We start from the raw sequence: 27,673 nt of genomic DNA, 5'->3' as shown, positions 1-27,673 counted from the left end.
AGAGTGACCATAGTGCGAGTAGGCCTGAGTTAAAGTGGGGAGCTAAGGCTTTGGCTCAAGAGAATCTGGTGAGAAGAGGTGGAGACTAAAGTAAATTCTTTTCTTTTCCTTCCCTCCCTTCTTCCCTCTCACCCTCCCTTCCTTCCTTCATTTTGCACAGTTAGGGCATTGCAGATGGCAGTCAGGACAGTGAAGTGCTCCTCTTGTGAGATGTGGGAAGGTAGGGAGACCTTCAGGATCTATGGTCCACGTGGGGACCAATGACATAGATAGGAATCGAGATGAGGTCCTGAGGAAGGAATAGAGGGAGTTAGGAAAGAAGTGAAAAAGCAGGACCTCAAGTGTGGTGATCTCGGGATTGCTGCCTGTGCCACGAGACAGAGAGGGTAGGAACAGGAAGTTATAGCAGATGAATGCGTGGCTGAAGAGTTGGTGCAAGGGGCAGGGGTTCAGATTTCGGGATCATTGGGATCTCTTCTGGGGAAGGTCTGATCTGTACAAAAAGGACGGGCTGCACCTGAATTGGAAAAGGACCAATATCTTGGTGGGCAGGTTTGCTAGAGCTGTTGGGGAGGGTTTAAACTAGTTTGGCGGGGGGTGGGAATCAGAATGTCAGTGCAGAGATTAGGGTAGAAGGACAAAGGCATGATGCTATGTGTTCTGAGTTGGTGAGGAAGGACAGGCAGGGGACAAGTTATAAACGTAGCCAGTTAAAGCGGTTGAAATGTGTCTATTTCAACGCTAGGAGTATTAGGAATAAAGGGGATGAACTTAGAGCATGGATCAGAACGTGAAACTACGATGTGGCCATTACTGAAACTTGGCTGGAAGAAGGGCAGGATTGGCTGATGCAGGTACCGGGGTTTAGGTGGTTTAAAAGGAATAGGATGGGAGGTAGAAAGGGGTGGAGGAGGAGTAGTATTACTGGTCAGGGATAGTATCACGGCTATAGAAAGGGAGGATGCTGTAGAGGGAGTGTCCACTGAGTCGGTGTGGGTGGAAGTCAGAAATAGGAAGGGATCAATCACTGTGCTGAGAGTGGTCTATAGGCCCCCAAATAGCCCTCAGGACACCGAGGAGCAGATAAGCAGGCAGATTTTAGAATGGTGCAGGAAACAGCGTTGTAGTTATGGGTGATTTTAACTTCCCTCATATTGACTGGCACCTCCTGACTGCAAGGGGGATAGATGGGGCTGAAATTGTCAGGAGTGTTCAAGAAGGATTCCTGACACAGTATGTGGACTGGCCGACGAGAGGAGAGGCCATACCGGATCTAGTTCTGGGTAATGAACCTGGTCAGGTGGCAGACCTCTTGGTAGGGGAGCATTTTAGTGAGAGTGACCACAACTCCCTTAGCTTCAGCATAGCTATGGAAAAGGATAAAAACAGACAAAATAGGAAAGTGCTTAACTGGGGAAGGGCTAACTATGAAGGGATGAGGCAGGAACTAGCGAGAGTAAATTGGAAACAGATGTTCAAGGGTGAAAGCACAGAAGTAATGTGGAGGAAGTTTAGGGACCACTTGTGCAGGGTTCAGGGTAGGTTTGTCCCACTGAGACAAGAAAAAAATGGTAGGAAGAGGGAACTGTGGCTGACGAAACATGTGAGGCAACTCCTCAAGAGGAAGAAGGAAGCATATGTTAGATATAAGAAGCATGAAGCAGGAGGGGCTCATGAGAAATATAGGGTAGCCAGGAAGGAGCTTAAGAAAGGACTTAGGAGAGCTTGAGGGGAACACGAGAAGGCCTTGGCTTGTAGGATTAAGGAGAACCCCAGGGCATTCTATGCGTATGTGAAGAACAGAAGGATGACAAGAATGAAGGTGGGGCTGCTAAAGGATAAAGAAGGCAACATGTGCCTGGAGGCGGAGGAAGTTGGGGAGGTCCTAAATGAATACTTTGCTTCAGTATTCACAAGTGAAAAGGACATTGGTCAGGGTGAGGTTGAAATAGAGCAGGCCTGTGTACTGGACAATGTGGAGATTAAGGAAGAAGAAGTGTTGGCCCTTGTTAAAAGCATCAAGATTGATAAGTCCCCAGGGCCAGATGTGATATACACCAGGTACCTGTGGGAAGTGAGAGAAGAAATCGCTGGAGCAGTAGCCATGATCTTTGAATCCTCTTTGGCTGCAGGGGAGGTGCCGGAGGATTGGAGAATGGCAAATGTAGTTCCCTTGTTTAAAAACGGTAATAGAGAGAATCCTGGGAACTATAGAGTGGTGAGTCTTACGTCGGTGGTCTGCAAACTATTGTAAAGGATTCTTAAGGATAGGATCTATGAGCATTTGGAGAAGTACAGTCTACTCAAGGATAGTCAACATGGCTTTGTGAAGGGAAGGTCATGCCTCACGAGCCTAACTGAGTTTTTTGAAGAGGTAACAAAAGAAATTGATGAGGGTAGGGTGGTAGATGTGGTCTACATGGAGTTTAGCAAGGCATTTGACAAGGCCTCCCACGAGAGACTCATCCAGAAAGTCATGAGGCATGGGATCTGTGGAACCTTGGCTGTTTGGTAAAAAATTGGCTTACAAGAAGAAAACAGAGGGTAGTAATGGAAGGGAAGTATTCTGCCTGGATGTTGGTGACTAGTGGTCCACAAGGATCTGTCCTGGGACCCCTGCTCTTTGTGATTTTATAATTGACCTGGATGAAGATGTGGAAGGATGGGTGAGTAAGTTTGCGAATGACACAAAGATTAGAGGAGCTGTGGATGGAGCTGTAGTTTGTTGAAGGTTACAAGAGGGTATAAACAGGATGCAGAGTTGGGCAGAGAAGTGGCAGATGGAGTTCAATCCGGGTAAGTGTGAGGTGATGCATTTTGGAAGGTCAAACCAGAAGGCTGAGTACAGGGTTAATGGTCGGTTACTTAAGAGTGTGGATGAACAGAGGGACCTTGGGGTTCAAATCCATACATCCCTCAAGGTCGCTGCACAGGTTGATAGGATAGTTAAGAAGGCCTATGGGATGCTAGGCTTGATTAATAGGGGGATTGAGTTCAAGAGTAGGGAGATCATGTTGCAACTCTACAAATCTCTGGTGAGATCACACAGAGTATTGTGTTCAGTTCTGGTCACCTCATTATAGGAAGGATGTGGAAGTTATGGAGAGGGTGCAGAGGAGATTTACCAGGATGTTGCCTGGATTGGAAAACAAGTCTTATGAGGCAAGGTTAGCAGAGCTGGGACTTTTCTCTTTGGTGCATAGAAAGATGAGAGGGGACTTAATAGAGGTCTACAAGATTATGAGAGGCATAGATAGGGTGAATAGCCGGTACCTGTTTCTCAGGGCACGAATAGGTTTAATACTTTTTATTAGGAATATATGGGTCGGCACAACATTGAGGGCCAAAGGGACTGTACTGTACTGTAGTATTCTAGTGTCTAGTGTATAGTTCTAATGACAACTATACCTTACTTCAAGTAGTGCATTCGGCTGCAGCTTCTTACAGACCATGTTAGGAAACTGGATCTGAATGACATTTGTATTATTCAGAAGATGCAAAGGTTGATTAATAGGAGATACAGGGAGGAAGTTATACCTACGTTGCAGTGCACAGGTAACTGGGTGACCATCAGGAGAGGGAAAGGGGATAGACAAAAGTGAACTGTTTCCTTTAAATGATTCTGTTTCTATATGTGATAATACTCCTTTCAAAGTCACAGATTCCTTTAGATATTTAGGTGTTATAATCAATAAAAAATATAAGGATCTTTATAAAGCTAATTTTGTTCTCTTGGTAGATTCTATGAAGTATTTATTTAGTAGATGGAACCCACTTACATGTTCACTTGTTGGTTGCATCCATTATAGTCAAAATGATGATTTTACCAAAATTTTTATATTTGTTTCAGAATATCCCTGTTTTTCTGACTAAGGAGTCTTTTCATCGGATTGATTCTATTATTTTATCTTTTATTTGGAATAATAAAAGACCACGAATTAGTAAATGTCACTTACAAAAGTTCAAAAAGGATGGAGGTCTCGCTTTGCCTAATTTAAGAATGTATTACTGGGCTGTTCATGTGCGATACATGTCCTTTTGGTTACATTGGGTTGATAAGAATGATCGGCCAATTTGGGTAGACTTGGAATTGAAAGCTGTGAAACAGTTTTTTTTAACCTCGTTATTGGGAGCTGCTTTACCTATACAATTAGCTAAAGTTGCTAATTTAAATTTATACTCTGTGATTAAGCATTCTTTACAAACTTGGCTCCAGTTCCGTAATTTTTTTAATCTTAAAAAATTTAAACTTTATTAGTTTTATCAAAATTACTTCTTTAAGCCTTCTTTGAGTGATCCAATATTTTACTTTGGAAAAATAAAGGTATTAATTCTTTTTTGGATTTATTTAAAGCAGATAGACTGATGTCTTTTGAACAATTAGTTGATAAATATTCTCTTTCATACTCACACTTTATACAATACATTCAAGTTAGACATTTCTTACAAAAGTATTTAAGTAACTTTCCTTACATATTGGATGCCCACCTGTTAGATACTATTACGAGTATGAATACTTTGATGAAGGTTTCTATTGGAAGAATTTATAATATACTATTACAATGGGATAAGCGTCCCTTATTTAAGATTAAACAAGATTAGGAAAAGGAACTTAATTTGACTTTTATGACGGAGGACTGGACGCGGATTTTGAAGTTGGTTAACTCTTCTTCGATCTGTGCTAGTCATTCACTGATTCAATTTAAAATTGTACATTGTTACTATTTGACGACGAATTATCTAAAATGTTTCCTAATGTTGATAGTTATTGCGATAGATGTAAAGCTGACACAGCTACACTGACACACATGTTTTGGTCCTGTTCTATACTGGAACAGTTCTGAAGTCAGTTTTTTCTACAATTTCTAAAGCGCTTAAAGTTAATTTACAACCTAACAAATTAACTGTGCTTTCCGTGGTATCTCTTTGTCTGACCTACATGTAATTGCATTTGTTACATTGATAGCTAGGAGGGCCATTTTGTTGAAATGGAAGGATACATCGGCTCCCATTTTGTCACAATGGTTCTCTCAAGTGATGCTATGTCTTAGTTTGGAGAAAATTAGAAGTCGAACCTTTGAACCTATGTTTGATTTTGAGAAAAGATGGGGTTCATTTGCTCATTATTATCATTTGAGTTAACTGATGGATTCCCCACGATCTAATTGTAAATTTTTGGTATATTTTTGTTCTTGCTGGTGGTTTGATGTTTATCTTTAGAAGCTTTTTGTATGACAGATGGCTCTGGGGTTGAACACCTAATGGATTTTTTTTCTCACTTTTCCTTGCTTAGTAGGGGTTTTTTTTCTCTTTTTTTGTCACCAAAATTTTTTCAATCTTTAAAACAATGTTTTTTTTCTTGAGGCATTGTAAGTGTTGCCTACTTCGATGTACTCTTGTTAATTTTGGATAATTAATAATAAAAAGATTTGAAAAAGGAAGAAAGACAACCAGTTGCAGAATACCTCTGTGACTGTTCTCAATAACAAGTATGTTGTTTTGGATTCAAACTGGCAAAGGAAAGCCACAGCAGTCAGGTCCCTGGCACTGAGTCCAGTGCTGTGACTCAGAAGTGAAGGAGGGAAAAGAGGCCAACTTTAATGATAGGGGATTCATTGGTTAGGGAACAAGCAAGAAGTTCTGTAGATGAGAATGAGATTCCTGCATGATATGCTTCCCGCCCTCCCCCCACCTTCTTTATAGGGCCTCTGCCCCTTCCCTCTACAGTCCTGATGAAGGGTTCTGGCCTGAAACTTTGACTGATCATTTCCACGGATGCTGCCCGACCCGCTGAGTTCCTCCAGCGTGTTGTGAGTGTTGCTTTGACCCCAGCATCCGCAGATTATTTTGTGTTGCTTCCCAGGTGCCCAGGTTAGACACATCCCAGATAGCCTTCTTAAGGGACAGAGCAGCAACAGTTTTTTGGTCCATATTGGTGCCAATGACATAGGTAGGAAAGTTAATACAATTCTTCAAAGTGAGTTCAAGGAGTTAAGTGCAAATTTAAGGACAGGATCTCCAGAATAGTGATCTCATGCCACATGCTAATGAGGCTAGAAAAAGAAAGAAAATATAGTTCAACATGTGGTTAAGGAGATGATGTAGGGGAGAGTACTTTTGATTCTTGGATCATTGGGGTCTCATCTAAGCCTGGTGGTACCTGTACAAATGGGACAGTTTGCATCTGAACTGGAGGGGGACCAATACCCTTGCAGAGCTGCTCTGGAGGGTGTAAGCTAGAGTCGCAGACAGATGGGAGCTTTGGTGCCAGGGCAGCTTGTGGAGGGGTTGTGGGAGAAATAGATATTAAGCCTCCATACAAAGACAGGAAATGAAAAGTTGAGTATGGTTGGAATAACATTCTGAGTTGATTCTATTTCAGGTAAGGCAGATGAGCTTAGAGCAAGGATGGACACGTTGAATGATGGCATTGTAGCCATGAGTGAGGTTTGGTTGCAGGAGGGGCAGGACTGGCCGTCTCAGGTTCTGGGGTTTTGTTGTTTTAGACATGTTAGAGGAGGAGGGATTAAAGGGGGAGGCGTAGCGTTACTAGTCAGGAAAATTTCACTTCTTGTCGGCTTTTTCATTTGAGGTCATTGCAAGAAAACACTAGAAGAAAAATCTAAAGGGCTAAAGGAAGACAAGGTTGCTCTGGCAGACAAAGTGAACAAGAATCAGAAGGGCTTCAACAGATATGTTATAAGCAAAAGAATAACAATGGGCAAAATCTGAAATGATAATACTGAGGAATTTAAAGTTGCTGTCCTTGTCAGGGTCAATGGAAGCAGGCATGGTGAAACTGGAACTAGAGGTCACAAGTTAAGGGTGAAAGGTGAAATATTTAATGGAAACCTGGGGTGGGGGGGAGATGTTTCTTTACTCAGAGGGTGGTACAAGTGTGGACAAGCTGCCAGCAGATGTCGTTGAAGGTTTGATTGTAACACTTTAAGAGAAGTCTGGATAAGTACATGGATGTGAATGGTATGGAGGACCATGGTCCAGGTGTGGGTCAAGGGACTAGGCAGCATAACAGTTCAGCATGAACTAGATGGGCTGAAGGGTCTGTTTATGTGCCATAGTGCTCTATGGCTCCATGACTCTAGTTTATAATTTCTAAAGACATATTTCTCGGTGCAGCTCAATCCCCTGCTCCACCCACTTGCTTTGAAAGATTATCTGTGGGAGAATAACATATTTAATGAGGCAATACAAAAATGTACAAGTTTCCTGTAATAGAGTTGCAGTTCTCCTGCCCTGTTTTGATAAGTTTATAAGCAGGAGATAGCGTGATACACTGTAGATTCACTAGTCACAAACCTATATCACGAGTGCCCAAGATGGCACATACAAAAATTTTGTTAGGACGTGGCGTGCAGTGTTACCCCTTGAGTTATTAAACCCCACATATAAATAAAGAGATGCATTAAGATTATCTCCACTGCCAACTGAAAGAGCAGGTGATCTTTTACAACCCGAGAACAGTGAGTTGTCACAAGAAATATTTCACAGTGGCTTGGTGCTAGCTGGACGATATCGTAGACCTGGTGCATATATCAGTATTTGGATAGTAAACAGTTTGGCAAGGTAGCATTGGTTTCTCTCTGCTTATATATTTTCTTTCTGTCATTTGTGAGTGAACACTGGATATTCACTGATAATAACAGTAAGCACTGGACGTAGTTTAACGCCTCCATGATTCCTCATGTGAGTTATTGTTTTCAGTGATGAACTTGCTCAAGCCAAATTATAGGATTAGACTTGCTGATGAAACTAATACTACGTGCAGAGTTCTCAAAACAACCAAATACAAGCTGGATATAAAATATTTGTCAGCAACAAAAGTCCCACGGAGAGTCAGGTGCATTTATTTTCGTTTCCTTGATGTTTTATGAATATGCACCAAAGCTTATAATTTTATATTCAGATTACTTAAACTATAAGTGAGTTACAATAACAAACTGTTTAAAAACTTTTTTTTCAATTGTATTTTTAAAAGATTAATGTCAATGATTTTTGAACAGGTTTTATAAAATGTTTTATTTTATTCTATCTCTGTTAAATTTTTATTAATAGCAAAACAAAAATTATACATGAAAAATCATCCTTACAAAAAGACTGATCTGCTTCCTTAAAGTCCATTATTATTATTACTAATTCATTAATCAATGATAATAAATAATGACATGAGAGATTTTTTTTGGAAGATTATTTCCAGTTTGAGCAAACACTCTCAAAAAGGTTCATCTTTCCTGCACTAGGACATGACCTGGGCTATAGTTATTGAGAGAGCTGAAAACGTTAGATGGCAACTGTTTATAACAGGGATTAACTGGAGGATTGATCTAACCTCTCTTGGTCTGGCAAAGGATCTTCACTCAAAGTAAAAGCTAATTCTCTATTCCCAAGCTGCTATAGATTGATCTTTTCCACCATTTATTTTATGCAACCTGTTCACCTGTCCACCTGTCCACTACCACATCAATTCAAGCAATAACATTTCTTCAATGTACTTTGCAAATAAAATCTCTGTGCTCATTTAAAATTTACAGTGGGTGCACACAAAAGGTTTTCTGTGCAAAAGAAAGTGAGCTGGAGGATCTCAACAGGTCAGGCAGCATCTGGGGAAGGAAATGAACACAGGGCATTTTGAGTTGAGTCCCTTTGTCTGGACTGTAAGAAGGGAGGGAGTACAAAGGGATGAGAGGGAGGGCAAGGATAAGAGCTGACAGGTGATAAGTGAATCCACATGAGGAGAGGTTGATGGGCAGTGGTGCCAGGTGGGGGCAGGAAGGGGGAGGATACCAACAGGAGGTGGGAGGTATTATGTGAAGGCAACAAAGGTTTTCTTGAATTACCTTATGTATGAACATATTTTTGACATGATTTCGATAGAATACAAGAATTGCTTGAGATGAAAGTGACATAACTTTTTCTTTAGAAAATTTTGTTCTGATTCTCATCAATTGAGAATAATAACTTAATATTCATTAATAGTGTTTTCTAGAAAAAGCTTATCTGGTGCTGAAAACTCAGACTGAATATGAACAGCAGCCAGAGGCACTGGAATGTAGGGTGTCGTAATGAATTACCATCAATATTCAAAGCAGAGTAGTAAATAATCGGAGATAATGAGACAACAGTTGTTTATGCATACTGCAAATCTGTTAACAGACTGGTGAAAGGCCTGCCTTATCATGCAGGCTCAAAAATGTTAGTACAAATATTTCAAGATTTATCTGGTAAATCTTACCAGGAAGGAAATACGCCTGGAAAATATTGCATAGATTTGTTAACCACATTGTTAAAACTTGGGAGCCATGGTTAGTGCAACCTTACTTAGGATGTTCTAGGGTTTGGAGTTCAATCCTGGTGCTATTCTGTAAGGTGACTCTGTACGTCCTCCCCATGAAATGAATGCATAAGTTTTCCCCCAGTGCTCTGGTTTCCTCCCACAGTCTAAAGGCATACCAGGTAAGTTAATTGGTCCATGTTAAATTGTCCCATGATTAGGTTAGGGTTAATTGTGGTTGTGGAGTTGTTGTGGCGGTGTGGCTCGAGGAGGTGGAAGGGCCTACTCTACGTGGTATTACTAAATAAACAAATAAACCTGAGAAAGATGTTTTACTGATTACTCAACAGACTTCACCATTGGCAAAATAATGACTGAAGTAGTGGAAAGAACAAATTGTGAGCCAAATTACATAGCTCCCAAATTACAATGGGAGGTTGAAAATGCATGCTAAAAGGGAAATGTTACAATAGTCATGGTAGATTGGGGAAATCAGGTTGGTATTGTATCCCAAGAGGGGGGACTTTCTAGAATGCCTATGCGATGGCTTTTTAGAGCAGCTCATGGTTGAGCCCACTAGGGAAATCATCTACTCTGGATTTGGTGTGATGGACAGGAATTAATTAGAGAGCTTAAGGTAAAAGAACCCTGAGGGAATATTAGTGATCATAATATGATAGAATTCACCCTGCAATCTGAGAAGGATAAGCTAAAGTCAGATGTATCAGTATCAGGGTGGAGTAAAGGGAATTATAGAGGCATGAGAGAGCAGCTGGCCAAAATTGATTGGAAAAGAACACTGGCAAGGATGACAGCAGAGCAGCAATTGCTGAAATTTCTGGAAGAAATTCAAACGTGAAGGATATATATTGTACATCCCAAAGAGGAAGAAGTATTCTAAATGCAAGCGGCACAGCCGTGGCTCACAAGAGAAGTCAAAGCCCCATGAATGCCAATGAGAGGGCATATAATACAGCAAAGATTTGTGGAATTGGGAAGCTTCTTAAAACCAACAGAAAGCGACTAAAAATATCATTAAGAAGGAAAAGATGGAATACGAAGTTAAGCCAATCAATAATATTAAAGTGGATGCCAAAAATTTCTTCAGATACATAAAGTCTAAAAGAGAGGCGAGTGTGGATATTGGACCACTGAAAAATGAGGTTTGAAACAAGGAAATGATGAATGAATAAATAAATATTCTGTATCAGTCCTCACTGTGGAAGACATAAGCAGTATGCCAGAAGTTTGAGAGTGTCAGGAGGCAGAATTGTGTGAAGTTGCAATTATTAGGGAGAAAGTTCTTGAGCAACTGAAAGAATGAAAGGTAAATAAATCACCTGGACCAGATGGTGTACACCCCAGAGTTCTGAAAGAGATGTCTGAAGAGGTTGTGGAGGCATTAGTAATGATCTTTCAAGAATCAATTGATTCTGGCATGGTTCTGCAGGACTATTGTAAATATCACTCCACTCTTCAAGAAAAGAGAAAGACAGAAGAAAGGAAAATATATGTCAGTTAGTCTGACCTCAGTGGTTGGGAATATGTCGGAGACAATTTTTAAGTATGTGGTCTTCAGGTATATGGAGGCACATGATAAAATAGGTCATAGACAGCGTGGTTTCCACAAGGGAAAATCTTGCCTGACAAATCTGCTGGAATCCTTTAAAGAAATAACAAACAGGATAGGCCAAGGAGAACCAGCGGATGTTGTGTACAGTACTTGGAATTTCAGAAGGCCTTTGGCAAGGTGCCACACATGAGGCTGCTTAACAAATGAAGAGTCCATGGTATTACAGGAAAGATACTAACATGGATAAAGTAGTGGCTGATTGGCAAGGGGCAAAGAGTGGGAATAAAAGGAGCCTTTTCTGGTTGGCTGCCAAGGACTAGAGGTGTTCCACAGGAATCTGTGTTGTGACCACTTCTTTTTTACGTTATATGTCAATTACTTGGATGATGGAATTGATGGCTTTGTGACAAAGGTTGTGGACAGGTGGAGGGGCAGGTAGTTTTCAGGCTACAGAAAGGCTATAGAAAGACAGATTATGAGAATAGGCAAATAAGTGGCAGATGGAACACAGTGTTGGGAAGTGTATGGTCATGTACTTTGGTAGAAGAAATAGAAGGGCAAACTATTTTCTAAATGGAGAGAAAATTCAAAAATCAGAGGTGCAAAGGGACTTGAGAGTCCTTGTGTAGGATTCCCTTATGGGTACTTTGTAGGTTGAGTCTGTGGTGAGGAAGGCAATTGCAATGTTAACATTCCTTTCAAGAGCATATAAAAGCAAACATGTAATGTTGTCACTTTATAAAGCATTGCTGAGGCCTCACTTGGAGTATTGTGAGCAGTTTTGGGCCCTTATCTTAGAATGGATGTGCTGACATTGGGGAGAGTTCAAGGGAGGTTCACGAAAATGATTACTGGATTGAAAGGCTTGTTATATGAAGAATGTTTGATGGCTCTGGGCCTGTATTCACTGGAATTCAGAAGAATGAGGATGACCACATTGTAATTTATTGAATGCTGAAAAGCCACGATAGAGTGGATATGGAGAAGATGTTTCCTATGGTAGGAGATGTTTCTTAAGGTAGGAGAATCTAAGACCAGATGACACGGAATAGAGGGGTGTCCTTTTAGAATGGAGATGAAGAGGAGCTGCTTTAGTCAGAAAGTGGTGAGTCTGTGAATTCATTGCTGCAGGCATCCATAGAGGCCAAGTCGTTGGTATTACTTAAGAGAGAGGTTGATAGACTCTTGATTAGTCAGGGCATGAAAGGATATGGGGAGAAGGCAGGAGGTTGGCGCTAAGAGGGAAAATGGATCAGCCATGGTGAAATGGCGAAGAAGACTCGATGGACCAAATGCCTTAAATCTGCTCCTATATCCTATGGTCTGCTGGTCTTACAGGTTGTTATCTCTTCTTTTGTCTTCACTTGGGAGAATTAATGGACCCTACTTCAACAAAGTTTTTGAAATGAGAATTCCACACAATTACCACTACTCTAGTAAAGACACTTTTTCTTGCTTTCCCTTAAATTCTCCTAAATTTGCCTCCACTTGTTTGTTTTGATTGGGCAGCCAATTAAATCCATCCCTCATTAGAACCATAGAACCATAGAAACTACAGCACAGAAACAGGCCCTTTGGCCCTTCTTGGCTGTGCCGAACCATTTTCTGCCTTGTCCCACTGACCTGCACACGGACCATATCCCTCCTTACACCTCCCATCCATGTATCTGTCCAATTTATTCTTAAATGTTAAAAAAGAACCCGCATTTACCACCTCGTCTGGCAGCTCACTCCATACTCCCACCACTCTCTGTGTGAAGAAGCCCCCCCTAATGTTCCCTTTAAACTTTCCCCCCCTCACCCTTAACCCATGTCCTCTGGTTTTTTTCTCCCCTTGCCTCAGTGGAAAAAGCCTGCTTGCATTCACTCTATCTATACCCATCATAATTTTATATACCTCTATCAAATTTCCCCTCATTCTTCTACGCTCCAGGGAATAAAGTCCTAACCTATTCAACCTTTCTCTGTAACTGAGTTTCTCAAGTCCCAGCAACATCCTTGTAAACCTTCTCTGCACTCTTTCAACCTTATTTATATCCTTCCTGTAATTTGGTGACCAAAACTGAACACAATACTCCAGATTCGGCCTCACCAATGCCTTATACAACCTCATCATAACATTCCAGCTCTTATACTCAATACTTCGATTAATAAAGGCCAATGTACCAAAAGCTCTCTTTACGACCCTATCTACCTGTGACGACACTTTTAGGGAATTTTGTATCTGTATTCCCAGATCTCTCTGTTCCACTGCACTCCTCAGTGCCTTACCATTAACCCTGTATGTTCTACGTTGGTTTGTCCTTCCAACGTGCAATACTTCACACTTGTCAGTATTAAACTCCATCTGCCATTTTTCAGCCCATTTTTCCAGCTGGTCCAAGTCCCTCTGCAGGCTCTGAAAACCTTCCTCACTGTCAACTACACCTCCAATCTTTGTATCATCAGCAAACTTGCTGATCCAATTTACCACATTATCATCCAGATCATTGATATAGATGACAAATAACAATGGACCCAGCACTGATCCCTGTGGCACACCACTAGTCACAGACCTCCACTCAGAGAAGCAATTCTCTACCACCACTCTATGGCTTCTTCCATCGAGCCAATGTCTAATCCAATTTACCACCTCTCCATGTATACCTAGCGACTGAAGTTTCCTAACGAACCTCCCATGCGGGACCTTGTCAAAGGCCTTACTGAAGTCCATGTCGACAATATCCACTGCCTTCCCTTCATCCACTTTCCTGGTAACCTCCTCGAAAAACTCCAACAGATTGGTCAAACATGACCTACCACACACAAAGCCATGTTGACTCTCCCTAATAAGTCCCTGTCTATCCAAATGCTTGTAGATTCTGTCTCTTAGTACTCCCTCCAATAACTTACCTACTACTGATGTTAAACTCACCGGCCTATAATTTCCCGGATTACTTTTCGATCCTTTTTTAAACAACGGAACAACATGAGCCACTCTCCAATCCTCCGGCACTTCACCCGTAGACAGTGACATTTTAAATATTTCTGCTAGGGCCCCCACAATTTCAACACTAGTCTCCTTCAAGGTCCGAGGGAACACTCTGTCAGGTCCCGGGGATTTATCCACTTTAATTTTCCTCAAGACAGCAAGCACCTCCTCCCTTTCAATCTGTACAGTTTCCATGGCCTCACCACTTGATTCCCTCAATTCCATAGATTTCATGCCAGCTTCCTTAGTAAATACAGACGCAAAAAACCTATTTAAGATCTCCCCCATTTCCTTTGGTTCCACACAAAGCCGACCACTCTGATCTTCAAGAGGACCAATTTTATCCCTTACAATCCTTTTGCTCTTAATATACTTGTAAAAGCTCTTTGAATTATCCTTCACTTTGACTGCCAAGGCAACCTCATGTCTTCTTTTAGCCCTCCTGATTTCTTTCTTAAGTATTTTCTTGCACTTCTTATACTCCTCAAGCACCTGATTTACCCCCTGTTTCCTTTACGTTTCATACAACTCCCTCTTCTTCTTTATCAGAGTTGCAATATCCCTTGAGAACCAAGGTTCCTTATTCCTATTCAATTTGCCTTTAATCCTGACAGGAACATACAAACTCTGCACTCTCAAAATTTCCCCTTTGAAGGCTTCCCACCTACCAATCACATCTTTGCCAGAGAACAACCTGTCCCAATCCACGCTTTTTAGATCCTTTCTCATTTCTTCAAATTTGGCCTTCTTCCAGTTCAGAACCTCAACCCTAGGACCAGATCTATCCTTGTCCATGATCAAATTGAAACTAATGGTGTTATGATCACTGGAACCAAAGTGCTCCCCTACACAGACTTCTGTCACTTGCCCTAAATCGTTACCTAACAGGAGATCCAATATTGCATCCCCTCTAGTTGGTCCCTCTATATATTGATTTAGAAAACTTTCCTGAACACATTTTACAAACTCTAAACCATCTAGACCCCTAACAGTATGGGAGTCCCAATCAATGTATGGGAAATCCCCTACCACCGCAACTTTATGTTTCCTGCAGTTGCCTGCTATCTCTCTGCAGATTTGCTCTTCCAAGTCTCGTTGACTATTGGGTGGTCTGTAATACAATCCCATTAATCTGGCCATACCTTTCCTGTTTCTCAGCTCCACCCATAAGGACTCAGTAGACAAGCCCTCTAATCTGTCCTGCCTGAGCACTGCTGTAATATTTTCCCTAACAAGCAATGCTACTCCCCCACCTTTCGCTCCTCTGCCTCGATCACATCTGAAACATCGGAACCTTGGAATATTAAGCTGCCAGTCCTGCCTCTCCTGTAGCCAAGTTTCACTAATTGCTACAACATCATAATTCCACGTGTCAATCCACGCCCTCAACTCATCCGCCTTCCCCGCAATACTTCTAGCATTGAAATATATACACCTCAGAAGATTTTTAGCACCACTCACAACCTTTCTATCAGTGGATTTGCTTAAACTTTCAACATCATTTATTTTCACCCCAGCCACACTGTCAGCTCTGGCACTCTGGTTCCCATCCCCCTGCAAATCTAGTTTAAAGCCTCCCCAATAGCACTAACAAACCTCCCTGAAAGGATATTTGTCCCCCTGTGGTTCAAGTGTAACCCATCTCTCTTGTACAGGTCCCACCTGCCCCAGGAGAGGTCCCAATGATCCTGAAATGTGAAACCCTGCCCCCTACGCCAGTTCCTCAGCCACTTGTTCCTCCTCCAGAGCATCCTATTCCTACCCTCACTGGCACCTAGCACAGGTAGCAATCCTGAGATTACCACCCTTGAGGTCCTGCTTTTCAACTTCCTACCAAGCTCTCTATACTCACTGTCCAGGACCTCTTCACTCTTCTTTGCTATGTCATTGGTACCAAGGTGCACCACGACATCTGGCTGATCACCCTCCCACTTCAGAATGTCATGCAATCGATCAGAGACATCCTTGACCCTGGCACCTGGGAGGCAACAAACCATCCTGGATTCTCTGTCATGACCACAGAACCTTCTATCTGCACCTCTAACTATCGAGTCCCCTATCACTACCGCTCTCCTCTTTCTCGCCCCTCCCTTCTGCACTGCAGAGCCAGACTCAGTGCCAGAGATCCGTCTACTGCAGCTAGTCCCAGGTAAGTCATCCCCCCCAACAATATCCAATGCGGTATACTTGTTGTTGAGATGAATGGTCACAGGGGAACCCTGCTCTGCCTGCCCTTTCCTCTTCCCTCGCCTGATAGTGACCCAATTTCCTGTCCTCTGCTCCTTTGGCGTAACTACCTCCCTGTAGCTACGATCTATAATCTCCTCATTCTCCTGAATGATCCGCAGGTCTGTCATGAATACCCAATGGGTCGCCACTTAATATAATTTCAATTTTCTCCATTACCTGGGTCATGTCGAGTGAATCTACAGTGCACTCAGGTAGTTGCTATTTCATCCATCCAAAAGTGAAGCACCAGATTTGTAAACATTTCCAAGCACATTGGATCAGATGAGCCTGCGCGCTAACTTTCGCAAGTTTTGGAGCTGTGGGAGCAACTTAAATCTTGAATAATTTTGATAGAAATCGAAACAAAATAATATAGAAGTTCACTCAAAATATTGATTTGGTTTATCTGGAGCTTACATAGCACTGGTAACACTTGGAATGTTTTCAGTTAACTTTGAAGTTTACACTAGGTTCAGAGATGTATTGGGATTTTGTTTCTCCAGCTTTCTGAATTAACAATTTAGCCTTGTAACAAAAAGAAAAAAGCTATAATCAACTTGTTCCTAAAATGCCTTCTGAAGCTGATAAAACTTGAACACTCTCTTTCTTCAAAGAAAAATCTTGTCAGGAAAATTCCGACATTTTCTGACCGGAATGATATATTCTGAGTCATGTGGTCCTTTGGTAACAGAGCATTTGGTTTGCTCTGTTTACTGTGTTATGCTTCATTCCATGTTCCAAGACGAAAGATTTCACAAATAAACACTGATGCAGGCCTGACATCTGAGCTTTGTGCAAGACAATAGTCTTTCCCTGCCTACTTAAGTTCCAACAGGCCAGTAAATAATTATTGCTGGTTGTATTGAAGTTATGACCAGGGAACCTTTAATAAATGACCAAAAGCATAACCTTATTTTGTGGGTGAATTATCTTTAACTGAGTTTGGGGGATTGCAGTAACCTTGATGCAGCTGGTCAATTTCTCCCTGCTTCTCTGCCGAATGATACACATGCCCAAAGCTGTCGTGGGTTCAATCTGCTGACAGCCAACTAAAACATGACTTCTGGTGGCTGACCTTGTCATTCTTCCTGATGCAGCACTTGCGAGTGGTCCCAGTACTAACGTGTGCTGATAATTTATCTTTTCCCCTTCCTGACTCTCACTGATCAGCCTGATCCTGTCTGGAAATTGGTCTCAGCTGTTTAATACTTTTAGAATCATAGAGTTATAGAGCCAGACCTTTAGCCCACCTACTTTGTGCCGAACTATTATTATGTGTAAGGGGGTTTCGACTTTTATGTTACATGTGGAGGCTAATTAAAATGGCGTCTTTGTTATGTTAATCTGGGGAATGCGGCTTTGTTGTGTTAAACGCTGAGAAAGTTTGCGCTAGCAGCTTATTTTTACTTTAGAGTGTGATAAGAGAGTGCTATTAACCAATTGGGATAGTTGTTATGGTTTTGGTGTATTTGAAGATACTGTATGCACGGGGTTTTGGGGCAGAGGGCGGGAGAGTGAGACAGAGGATGGACCAGATGCTGTGAGTCCGCTAACAGGGTCGGACCCCGAGCGAGACATTCGGCGAGGAGACAGAGACGGACTTGTGTGGAGTGTCTGGTCGACCACCGTTGTTGGTCCCAGGCGGCCGGTCGAGGTGGTCCGAGGGGTCGCAGGGTGAAGAAGCAGGTCCTTGAGCTCCAACGGTTTTTGTGCACGAAAGGAGTGAACTTTGATAAGTGTGGCGCCTTTTATTTTCCTTTTATATTTTATTCTCTCTTAATTATATAGTTCCAGTAATATCTATAAACTGTAAATTATTTAATTGTATCTGGTGTATTGTCTGTTAGGTGCACGGGGTGGGGTACCTCACACAGCATCCACAGAAACGAATTATCCAGTTTGGCGGGGCCGAGGCTGTTTCCCTAGACGACAGCGAACTGAGCGACCCTGAGGGTGGCCAGGGGGGGCTACATATGCCTAGAACCATTGACCCACACCTGGACCATCTCCCTCCACACCCCTCCCATCCATGTACTTATCCAAAATTCTCTTATGTGTTGTAATCGAACCTACATCCACCTATTCCACTGGCAGCTCATTCCACACTCTGACCATCCTCTGATTGAAGCAGATCTCCCTCATGTTCCCTATAAATATTTCATCTTTCACTTGTAACCGGGTGACCGTTGGATCTTATTCAGTGTCGTTAAAAGTGTACCTAGGCATCCATCTGGGTAATGCTAGAATGGATGTCTGTGCCTTTAAGGGAGACGGTGATGTCATTACGCACGCGTGGGATAGTGGGGAGACCATTTTGTTTTCTGCTGAAGACTCTGGTGGGGTGTTGGAATTGAGTTCCTCCCTGAGACTGGGCATGGTGAGGAAGGATTTTCATGAGTAAAGGCATCGACGCTGCATCGCGTGGCTTATACAAAGTTCCTCACCATCCAAGTAGGACTGCCACTACCATATTAGTACCGTACTAGTTCTGGTATTTTTTATACTGCATACGCAACTATGTCCATACACCAGGGTGTGGATCGAAAGTTAAGCTGAGATTGTAACGGCAAGAACTGGTTGTAAATTCGTTCGTTTTGTTTTGTGACCCTCTTCTGGCACTTAAACATCTAAAACAGATAAAGGAATTAAAACCCAAAAAAGTATTTGTTGTCCTGAGTGTGTACTTTTCCCCAGGCTACAAAACACTCTTAACCTATGACCTCTTGTTCTAATCTCACCAAGCCTCAATGGAAAATACCTGTGTGCATTTACTCTATAATTTTGAATACCTCTAACAAAACTCCCCACGTTCTCCTACACTCCAGAGAATAAAGTCTTAGCCTATTCAATCTTTCCCTATAACTCAGGTCGTCAATGTTATAATTATATAATATTTTTATAACATTCCAGTCATAATTTCTGAAATACTAAACAAATGGTCAAATATACTTTTTAGCCGTGTTACACTTTTTACTTCAATACATTTTCAAATTTTAAAAAGTTGCAATAAAATTATACATTCACAGTCATTGCACATGGGGTAATCAAAACTTGTCAGCTTCTGCTTTCTCTTCATACACACAGTTACTTTGTTTATTGGTACAACTGAAAGTATTCTTTCTGAGGTGATGCAGGCACTTTTCACCATTTATAGCTGACTCAGCAGCTGTATAGGAAGTGCACAGAAACACAAGGGACAGCAAATGGTGGGGTCTAGAACAACAACCAATCTGCCGGAAGAGCTCAGTGGCTTGAGCAGCATCTGTGGGAAGTAACTGTTTTTGAGTCTGATGGCGTGGATGCTACGTAGCCTCCTCCCTGATGCGAGTGGTCCATGAGCACAGTGGCTGGGATCCTTTATAATGTTACTGTCCCTTTTCTGTATATATGCCCTTGATGGTTGGTATGCTGGTACCGGTGATGCTTCGGGCATCTTTGACTACCTGTTGTAAAGTCTTGCTGTTTGCTGCGGTGCTGTTTCCATACCTTGCAGTGATGGAGCATTTTAGGGTGCTGTCTGCTGCACATCTGTAAATGGTCCACCTCTATTCAGCCTCCTCAGAAATTAGAGACATCGATAAGGTTTCCTGATTGTGTAGGATGAGAGTTTGTGCAAGATGTGCACTCCTGGTAGTTTGAAACTGTTCACAGTTTCAACTGCCATGTCGCCGATGTAGAGGTGAGAGGGTGTTGCGAGTTCTCCTGAAGTGACGGAGAGGTCATTTGCCTGGCCGGGCCTTGAGATCTTCCACCTCCTCTCTGTAGGCTGTCTCATCATTGTTGTTGATGAGCCCCACCACTGTCGTGCCATCGGCGCATTCGACAATGCGATTACTCGGGTGATTAGCCGTGCAGTCACGTGTGAGCGGAGTGCACAGCAATGAGCTCAGCGCTCAGCCCTGAGGAACAATTATTTTGAGGATGATCGGGAGAGAGGAACATTGTGCATCCTGACTATTTGAGGTCTGTTGGTCAGAAAGTCCAACACCCAATTGCACAATGGTGTATTTAGACCAAGGAGTAGGAGTTTGTTCACCAAAGTTCATGAAGTTGAATGCTAAACTGAAATCCAGAAGCAGCTTCATAGCCTGTAATACAAATGCAGCAGCTTGTTATAAAAAGATTTAAACCAGAGAATGGAAGTGCAGATGTCTAAGGAATATACCACTGTGTTCTTCTAGGATCTGTGATCACTAATTTTCCTCATGGTTTTCATTGGTCTAAGTCGTAGCATGGTGCAAATTGCTTTCAGTTTGACAGAACTTAATGTCATCATGGCATCTAAACCCATCCTGTTAACAGGAATTGGAAAGCAGTAGGGTGCAATTGCTGGAAGAATGAAAAACAGAAAATGGCAGAAACACTCAGCAGGTTTGGCAGCATCTATGAAGGGAGATTCAGATGCATTTTTTAAAATTTTTTTGAGCTATGGATCTCACTATTACTCTTTTATTTTACCTACTGAATATTGAAAGAGCTAGATAGAGTGGACAGAGGATGTTTCCAATAGTGGAGGAGTCTAGGACCAGAAGGATCAAAGATGAGGAGGAATTTCTTTTGCCGGGGGTGGTGAGTTTGTGGAATTCATAGCCACAGATGGTGGTGGAGGCCAAGTCATTGGATATATTTAAAGAGGAGGTTGATAAGTAATTAGTAAGGGCATCAAATGTTTTGGGGAGAAGGCAAGAGAATGGGGTTGAGAGGGAACATAAATTAATCATGGTGGAATGGCTGAACAGACTGGATGGGCTGAATAGCCTACTTCTATTGCTTATGGTCTTATGATCACATTATATCTGTTGAATTTTCCCTATTTTCCTGTTTACGCGTGAAACTGATCTTTTTTAATAGGCATCTTTGGAGAGAACACAGGGAATTCCTTATTATAATGCAGACCACAAAGACGAGGGACACATTGACTTAGAGAGGGTGCTAACCATAAATTAATTACAGCTTTAACTACATGGAGACAATAAGTAGAAGAAAGATACATGAGGCAGGAAAACTTAAAAAAAAACATTGACTAGTGAGTTATCCCACACAGCAGCTGATTGTGGGACAAAGTAAGGAACACTGGAAGACCTCAGCAGGTAAGGCAGCACCTGTGGAGAGAGTCAAATGGGATTGAGTCTGATTTTGTGGGGAGAGCGTGGTGAATTGATATTTCAGTAATGACTTTTCCATGGGGGAATACTTACGCTCATAGCCTGGGGTGTTATTATTAGTTATCTCTCACAGATCCAGCGTAGCTTACTAAGAGTTTCCAGCTGTGTTGCTTTCTTCTCAAATCTGTTGTTTTCTTGGTATCTGATATGTTTCTTTTTGCTTTTCAGTCCTTGGATGATTATGATGTAATTCAATTTTTCACCGTGCAAAGATTGTACCTGAACTACCAGAGTTTCCATCATCCCCCTTTATTCCACATACAGTATCTGGCGACTGCTACTGCTCTGTCCCTTAGCTTCTGCTTTCCTCAGACCTCCCTGTTAGCACCTTTCCAGGACTAATTAACTGTCCATACCATGCCTTCACCTTTTCTTACTCAACAATGAACTGTGCAACCCAGTTTCTTTGGTCTTGACCTTATTATAGGCATTCTTTTTTTTTCTCTCCACATCCCTCACCTCTGCAACTTTAAACAGGCTTCTTTTTCTAAATTTTCTAGTCCAGAATGAACGTCACTGTCCTGAAACTACACCTTTGTTTCTCTTTCCAGAGATGCTGCCTGACCTCCTGGATATTTTCAGTATTTTCTGCTCTTGATGCATTAACAAGAATCTTGAACTTTGAACTTTGGATCCATCTTGTTTTTGTCAGCATGTTCCTTAGTAACTTTTATCTTATAGAGGCATAGAGTCCTAGAAAAATACAGCTCAGAAACAGGCCCTTCGGTCCATCTAGTTTGTGCTGAACAATTTGAATTGCCTACTCCCATCAACCTGCACCAGGACTACAGCCTTCCATACCCCTACAATCCATGCACCTATCCAAACTTCAATTAAATGTTGACATCAAGCTTGCATGCACCACTTGTGCTGGCAGCTCGTTCCACACTCTCATGACCCTCCGAGCGAAGAAGTTTCCCCTCATGTTAAACTTTTCTCCTTTCACCCTTAATCCATGGCCTCTAGTTGTAGTCGCACCCAACTTCAGTGGAAAAAGCCTGCTTGCACTTACCCTATAAATGCCCCTCATAATTCTGTATAGTTCTATCAAATCTCCCCTCAATCCTCTACTTTCCAAGGAATAAAGTCCTAACCTTTCCTTATAACTTGGGTCTTCCAATCCCGTCAACATCCTTGTAATTTTCTCTATACTCATTCAACCTTATTTACATCTTTCCTGTAAGTAGGTGACCAAAGCTGCCCATGATACTCCAAATTAGGCCTTACCATCTTAGAGAACTTAAACATAGCATCCCATCTCTTGTACTCAATAGTTTGATTTATGTTGACTTAAAATGCTTTGCACCAAATTTAGATTTCCTGCTGATGTACTACAAAAGTAACACATTGTAAATAATTCTGCCTGTTGAAAGAAGGTGCTTTTTCTGTGGTTCAGCCTTCTGTATCAAGTGTAATAACCATTTCTAATGATGCTTGCTCAGATCAGATGGACCAAAACAGCAGGAAGTGCCTCTGACCGGTTCCATGATAACAGTGTTTTCAACGAGACCCTGCGGATCACCAGAATACAGCGCCACCAGGGAGGCCGCTACTACTGCAAGGCCGACAATGGCTTGAGCACCCCTGCAATCAAGTCCATCCGAGTAGATGTATACTGTAAGTAACAATCAGGCCCTTCGATCATTTTCACCCACTGTGTTCAGAACCACATAGATCCAATCCCAGTAAAGTTCATGATTGTGTGGAGGATTGATACTTGGTTTTTGCTTTTATTGTGAAAAGAAAGCGGCAATGAGACTGAAATAAGTGGCAGAAGAGAAATCTGTAATTAATTATTCACAAATTTCCTTTTCTATATCTTGTTTGGAGATATGCCATTGAGCTGAGAGCCTCCTAGGACACAAGTGGCATATTATAAATGGGACACTAGCTAGTATTATAAAGGTGTGCACACCAAGGGATTGAAATGGGATCTTCATCTGTGAGAGTTATTATGGTTAGAGTCACAGTTGCACACAAACTAGTTTGGATTTAGATTTTCATCTCTGAATGTGTAGATGCAAAGATAAAAAGAAAGGTGCGGTTGCTGAAAATAACAATTCTGGTGCAGAGTGTATAACCAAAATATAAACATCATGAGCTTCTCTCTCCACATTACACATTGGCACTGACCTTCAGTCTTTCTAATTCTGAATATCTCTGTTTCTTAATTAAATCAAAGCTGGCCTCAGTTTAATGCATTGAAATTATCAAAATGGTATAATTGTTTTGAAGGATTTGAAACCTTACAAATAAGACTAGAGGTCAGATCTCATCAGCAGCCATTTCTAAAGGAGACTGACACACCAGGTGCTGTGGTTTCTGATCAGAAAACCTGTGCCACAGAAAATGAGACATCATCAATTGCTGAAGCAACTTTGTGCATCAATTGGCATGTCTGTGTCTCCATACAGGAGGCATCTGGTTTTTAGGTATAGGAAGTATCTAATAAAGTGGCCAATGAGTGTATCTTTCCTTAAATAAGGAGATCAAAATTGCAAATGATAGTGCACACGAAAGCCTTCTATATTTGCAGCAAGGCTCTGTGCTCCTGTTCACCATCTCCATTGCAAATGGTCAAGATTTTATTTGCCTTCCTAATTACTTTCTGTAGTTGCAAGTTGATTTTTTTTATTAAAATAAATGCAATATAATTTTAAAGTAAATGTTTGCTTTAATGTAACTTAAGGATTGAAGGTACAATATGTTGCATTCTGTTTTTGAAATCTATGGGAATGGCAACCTTAGCCATTGTCCACTGTGAGCCAAGACCTGATGTTGGAAGTATTTAATGCATTCATGTGGAATGCACCATTGTTTTGCCTATAATAACCTTGCTCTGTGTGTTAATTAAGTATTTAATGCCTCTGTCAAGGTAGCAGATAGATGTTGATATTTAGAACCATTTAAGCTTATAGCACTGAAGGAATTTATCCAGTCCACTGTCAATTATATATGTGTAACAGCATTTTCAAACCATTCCCACTGCCTGGCTCCTCATTCCATGTTCCAGTAACCTGAGCAATTTTACTAAGTTGCACTTAATGACAATTTTAAATTAATGGGTCTCCTTGCTGGCCCTTCACTTTCTCCATCTACTTGAATCAAAATATTTAATAATTTAAATCATCTTTGTTATGCAACAGTATAAGGAATCCTTGTGGCTTCAAATGTCTTTTCTCATGAATAAAGGTTGCCACCCCGTTGTTTATATTATTAACTTTCTATGCTGTTGATATTATTTACATAATGACTGGGAGCACACTGATACCTCTATTTGTGGCCAGGTCGGTACTTGGTACAGAAATTATTCCTCCATTCTTGAACTCTATCCTTCAGTTTGTACAGCCCAGTATGATTTGTTTTTTGTTTAACTTCCTTTTATTGAATATGATGTTGATAAAATTGTATTCCTAGTTCTTCCACCCACACATATCTCCAGAACATTATGATGATAGCTGAGCAATGGCTTCCTGAAGACTTTGGCTTTTTGCCTGCTTTGGAAACATCAACAAATTCTGAGATGGAGTTTGGTGTTGTCAAAATGCAAGGCATCCATATGTCAAGAGCCAACAGCATGGATTTATTTCTAATCATTCTCCAGTGCAAGCAAAGAAACATTCACATTCGGCTTCAATTGATCTATCAAATTTCTTTGATTTCTTTTTAAAACACGCATCTTGAATTTCTCTGATATCTCTGATTTTAATTTTAAACTTATTCCTTTGTGATACTTCTCATTTACAAATAAATCTTCAACCGTGATCTGCTGACTAATTTTAACCTGTATTTTTCTTAATGCTGACTGATTTTGAAATGAGGATATCATGGACAGGTAGACAGAGCTCCCCTTGAGGAGGCACCTGGATACTGTAGGTATTTACCAAGGAGACATCAGCAGCACCAATGGGAAAAGATCAAGGAAATTGAACGAATTGGATAGATTTTTTAACAAGCTAGTACAAGCTCGATGTACTGAATCCACCATGGTTTATTAATTGTGAATTTAAAATTAGCAGGTTGCATCTAATGCTCTTTACTCTAACATAATGGGAAAGAACATCAGGTCAATAATATGACAGCCATTCATATACGATCGGTAGAGTTGAATTTTTACCCCAAAGGCGTAAACAAGTTTGACCTTGTGACCAAACTGTTGATTGGCTTTTCTCTGCCTTCCATCAGGGAAAAGCTATTTACCCATGCTTATTCTGAAAACACAACACGTTTTAAGTAACTGCTTTTCATCAAGAGTGCTGTATGCATCTCTGGTGACTACAGGATAAGAATTGTTTGCTCATCTCCAAAATAATTGTTTCTTGACTATGAAAGCTCATTTGTAGCTACTTGGCAATTAGTTTTTAATCCATCTGTGTCCCAGATTTGAACTCTGGTGGTGCTGGCTGGCCTCAACGTGAATGTGGAGATTAATTTGTAAAGCTTATTATTCACCAGACTTGAAATGTATTTTGTAATTTTACTGCATTTCATTTTTTTACATCGTGAAGTGCATTAGATATGATTATTTAGTAAATGATGTTTGCTGTTTTTATATATGAGTTATTTGTTTTTAATTCCAATGTTTTCTCTTATTGCAAAATGAGGATCTAGCAATTTTAGTAACTGCAATTAATTAATTTGACATGTCGGAATCATGCCCGTGGCAGATAAGAAGTAATTGTCAAGTAAGTATGGTGATGAAGGGTTCTTGGGATATTTTTGGATCGAGAGAGGAGCAGCAGTATGGGGCAGAGTGTTCCAACCTTTACAACAGTAGCACAGGAGACAAAGTGCTCATGGGTCCCTAAAGGAAAACAGAAAGCTTCACCAGCTTGTTATCTTTGGAAAGACATTTGTTACATAAGGAAAGGTTCCTCACTCTGGTACACTTCCAACTGCAGTTAGAACCCAACAATCCTATCAGAAACTGGTTTTACAACATTAACTTTATTGTGAAATTCACAGGTACACGTATGTAGAAATGCAAATGAAAAATTTACTTGCAATAGCAATAACAGTCATATAGGATTAGAGATACAACATAAACACAGTTAGAGTCATAGAACACTACAGAACAGAAGCAGGCCCTTTGGCCCCTCTAGTCCATTTAAACTGCCTAGCCCATTAATCTGCACCCGGACCATAGACCTCTATACCGCTCTCATCCATGTCCCTATCCAAACTTCTCTCAAATGTTGAAATTGAAATTGCATCCACCACTTGCACTGGCAGCTAGTTCCGTACTCTCACCATCCTCTGAAAGAAGTGTTCCCTCATGTTCCCCTTAAAGATTTCACCCTTCACCCTTAACCCATGACCTCAGTTGTAGTCTCACCCCGACCTCAGTGGAACAAAGCCTGCTTGCATCTACCCTATTAGAAAAGAAAAATAAAGTCCATTGCAGTGTAAAGTGGTTAAAACATTGCTATACTGTGCATGATTACAATTGTGCAGGTTGCTTCAAGAACCGAATGGTTGAAGGGAGGAAGTTGTGCTTGAACCTGGTATCTGCTGGTTAATATGGTTAAACTGCCCTCCTTTATTATATCAGTGAAAGTCAGATGGATCATTGTTTTCCCCAAAGATATTTAAAAATTACTGCCATTAATGGCCATGCAAAAAGTCAAATAAAATTTATTGAATTTAATTATTGTAGAAACCTGCTTTTGAGATCATTTGCCCAATGTGGCCATTATCCTTCAGATGGCACATGCTACTGATGAGTGTAAGTGGAAAACAAGTGAATTATTATTTAATGTTACTCGCTTCGTAATGCACAGCAAGAGCTATTTCAATCAGTCTCTGCTGCTCTTAAGTGGACAAACACATGCATTTAAAACTGAAGAGAATAAGTATTTAAAAAAAAACAAATAATTACAAATTAACATCCTGAGGCTGTGCTAGAACGCTATGTAGAGTTTTCCATATAACTTTTATAACAGAACAGTTGCCAATGATGCATGAACCAAAATGGTAAAGAAATTTTAATCATTGCTGAGCTCCGAATCACACTTGTCATGTGTTCAAGGTCCACTGAAAGTATTCAAAGATAAAATATGAAGGTAAGCTAGACAATAATATAAAAGAGGATACCAAAAGTTTTCTCAGATATATAGAGAGTAAAAGATTCACAATCAGAGAATCAGAATCAGGTTTATTATCACTGGCATGTGACGTGAAATTTGTTAACTTAGCAGCAGCAGTTCAATGCAATACATAATCTAGCAGAGAGGGAGAAAAAATAATAATAAATTAAAACATATTAAATTAACAAGTAAATCAATTACATATATTGAATAGATTATTAAAAAAATGTGCAAAAACAGAAATACTGTGTATTAAAGAAGTGAGGTAGTGTCCAAAGCTTCAAAGTCCATTTAGGAATCCAATGGCAGAGGGGAAGAAGCTGTTCCTGAAAGGCTGAGTGTGTGCCTTCAGGCTTCTGT

At 41.0% G+C, this 27,673-nt stretch overlaps 1 protein-coding gene across 1 annotated transcript in view; it reads left to right on the top strand.

Moving 5' to 3' along the window:
- mdga2a (MAM domain containing glycosylphosphatidylinositol anchor 2a) overlaps nt 1-27,673 on the top strand; it is a 1,018,846-nt gene that overhangs the window by 329,170 nt on the left and 662,003 nt on the right. The window contains exon 3 of the mRNA XM_072270903.1: nt 22,670-22,844. Coding sequence (XP_072127004.1) covers nt 22,670-22,844 — 175 coding nt within the window. The remainder of the gene's footprint in view (nt 1-22,669; nt 22,845-27,673) is intronic.

The sequence above is a fragment of the Mobula birostris genome, chromosome 1 (assembly GCF_030028105.1).
Source record: "Mobula birostris isolate sMobBir1 chromosome 1, sMobBir1.hap1, whole genome shotgun sequence".
In the NCBI taxonomy this organism is placed as follows: Eukaryota; Metazoa; Chordata; class Chondrichthyes; order Myliobatiformes; family Myliobatidae; genus Mobula; species Mobula birostris.
Note: the sequence above shows the minus strand (reverse complement) of the source record. Positions and strands in the feature narration are given on the sequence as shown.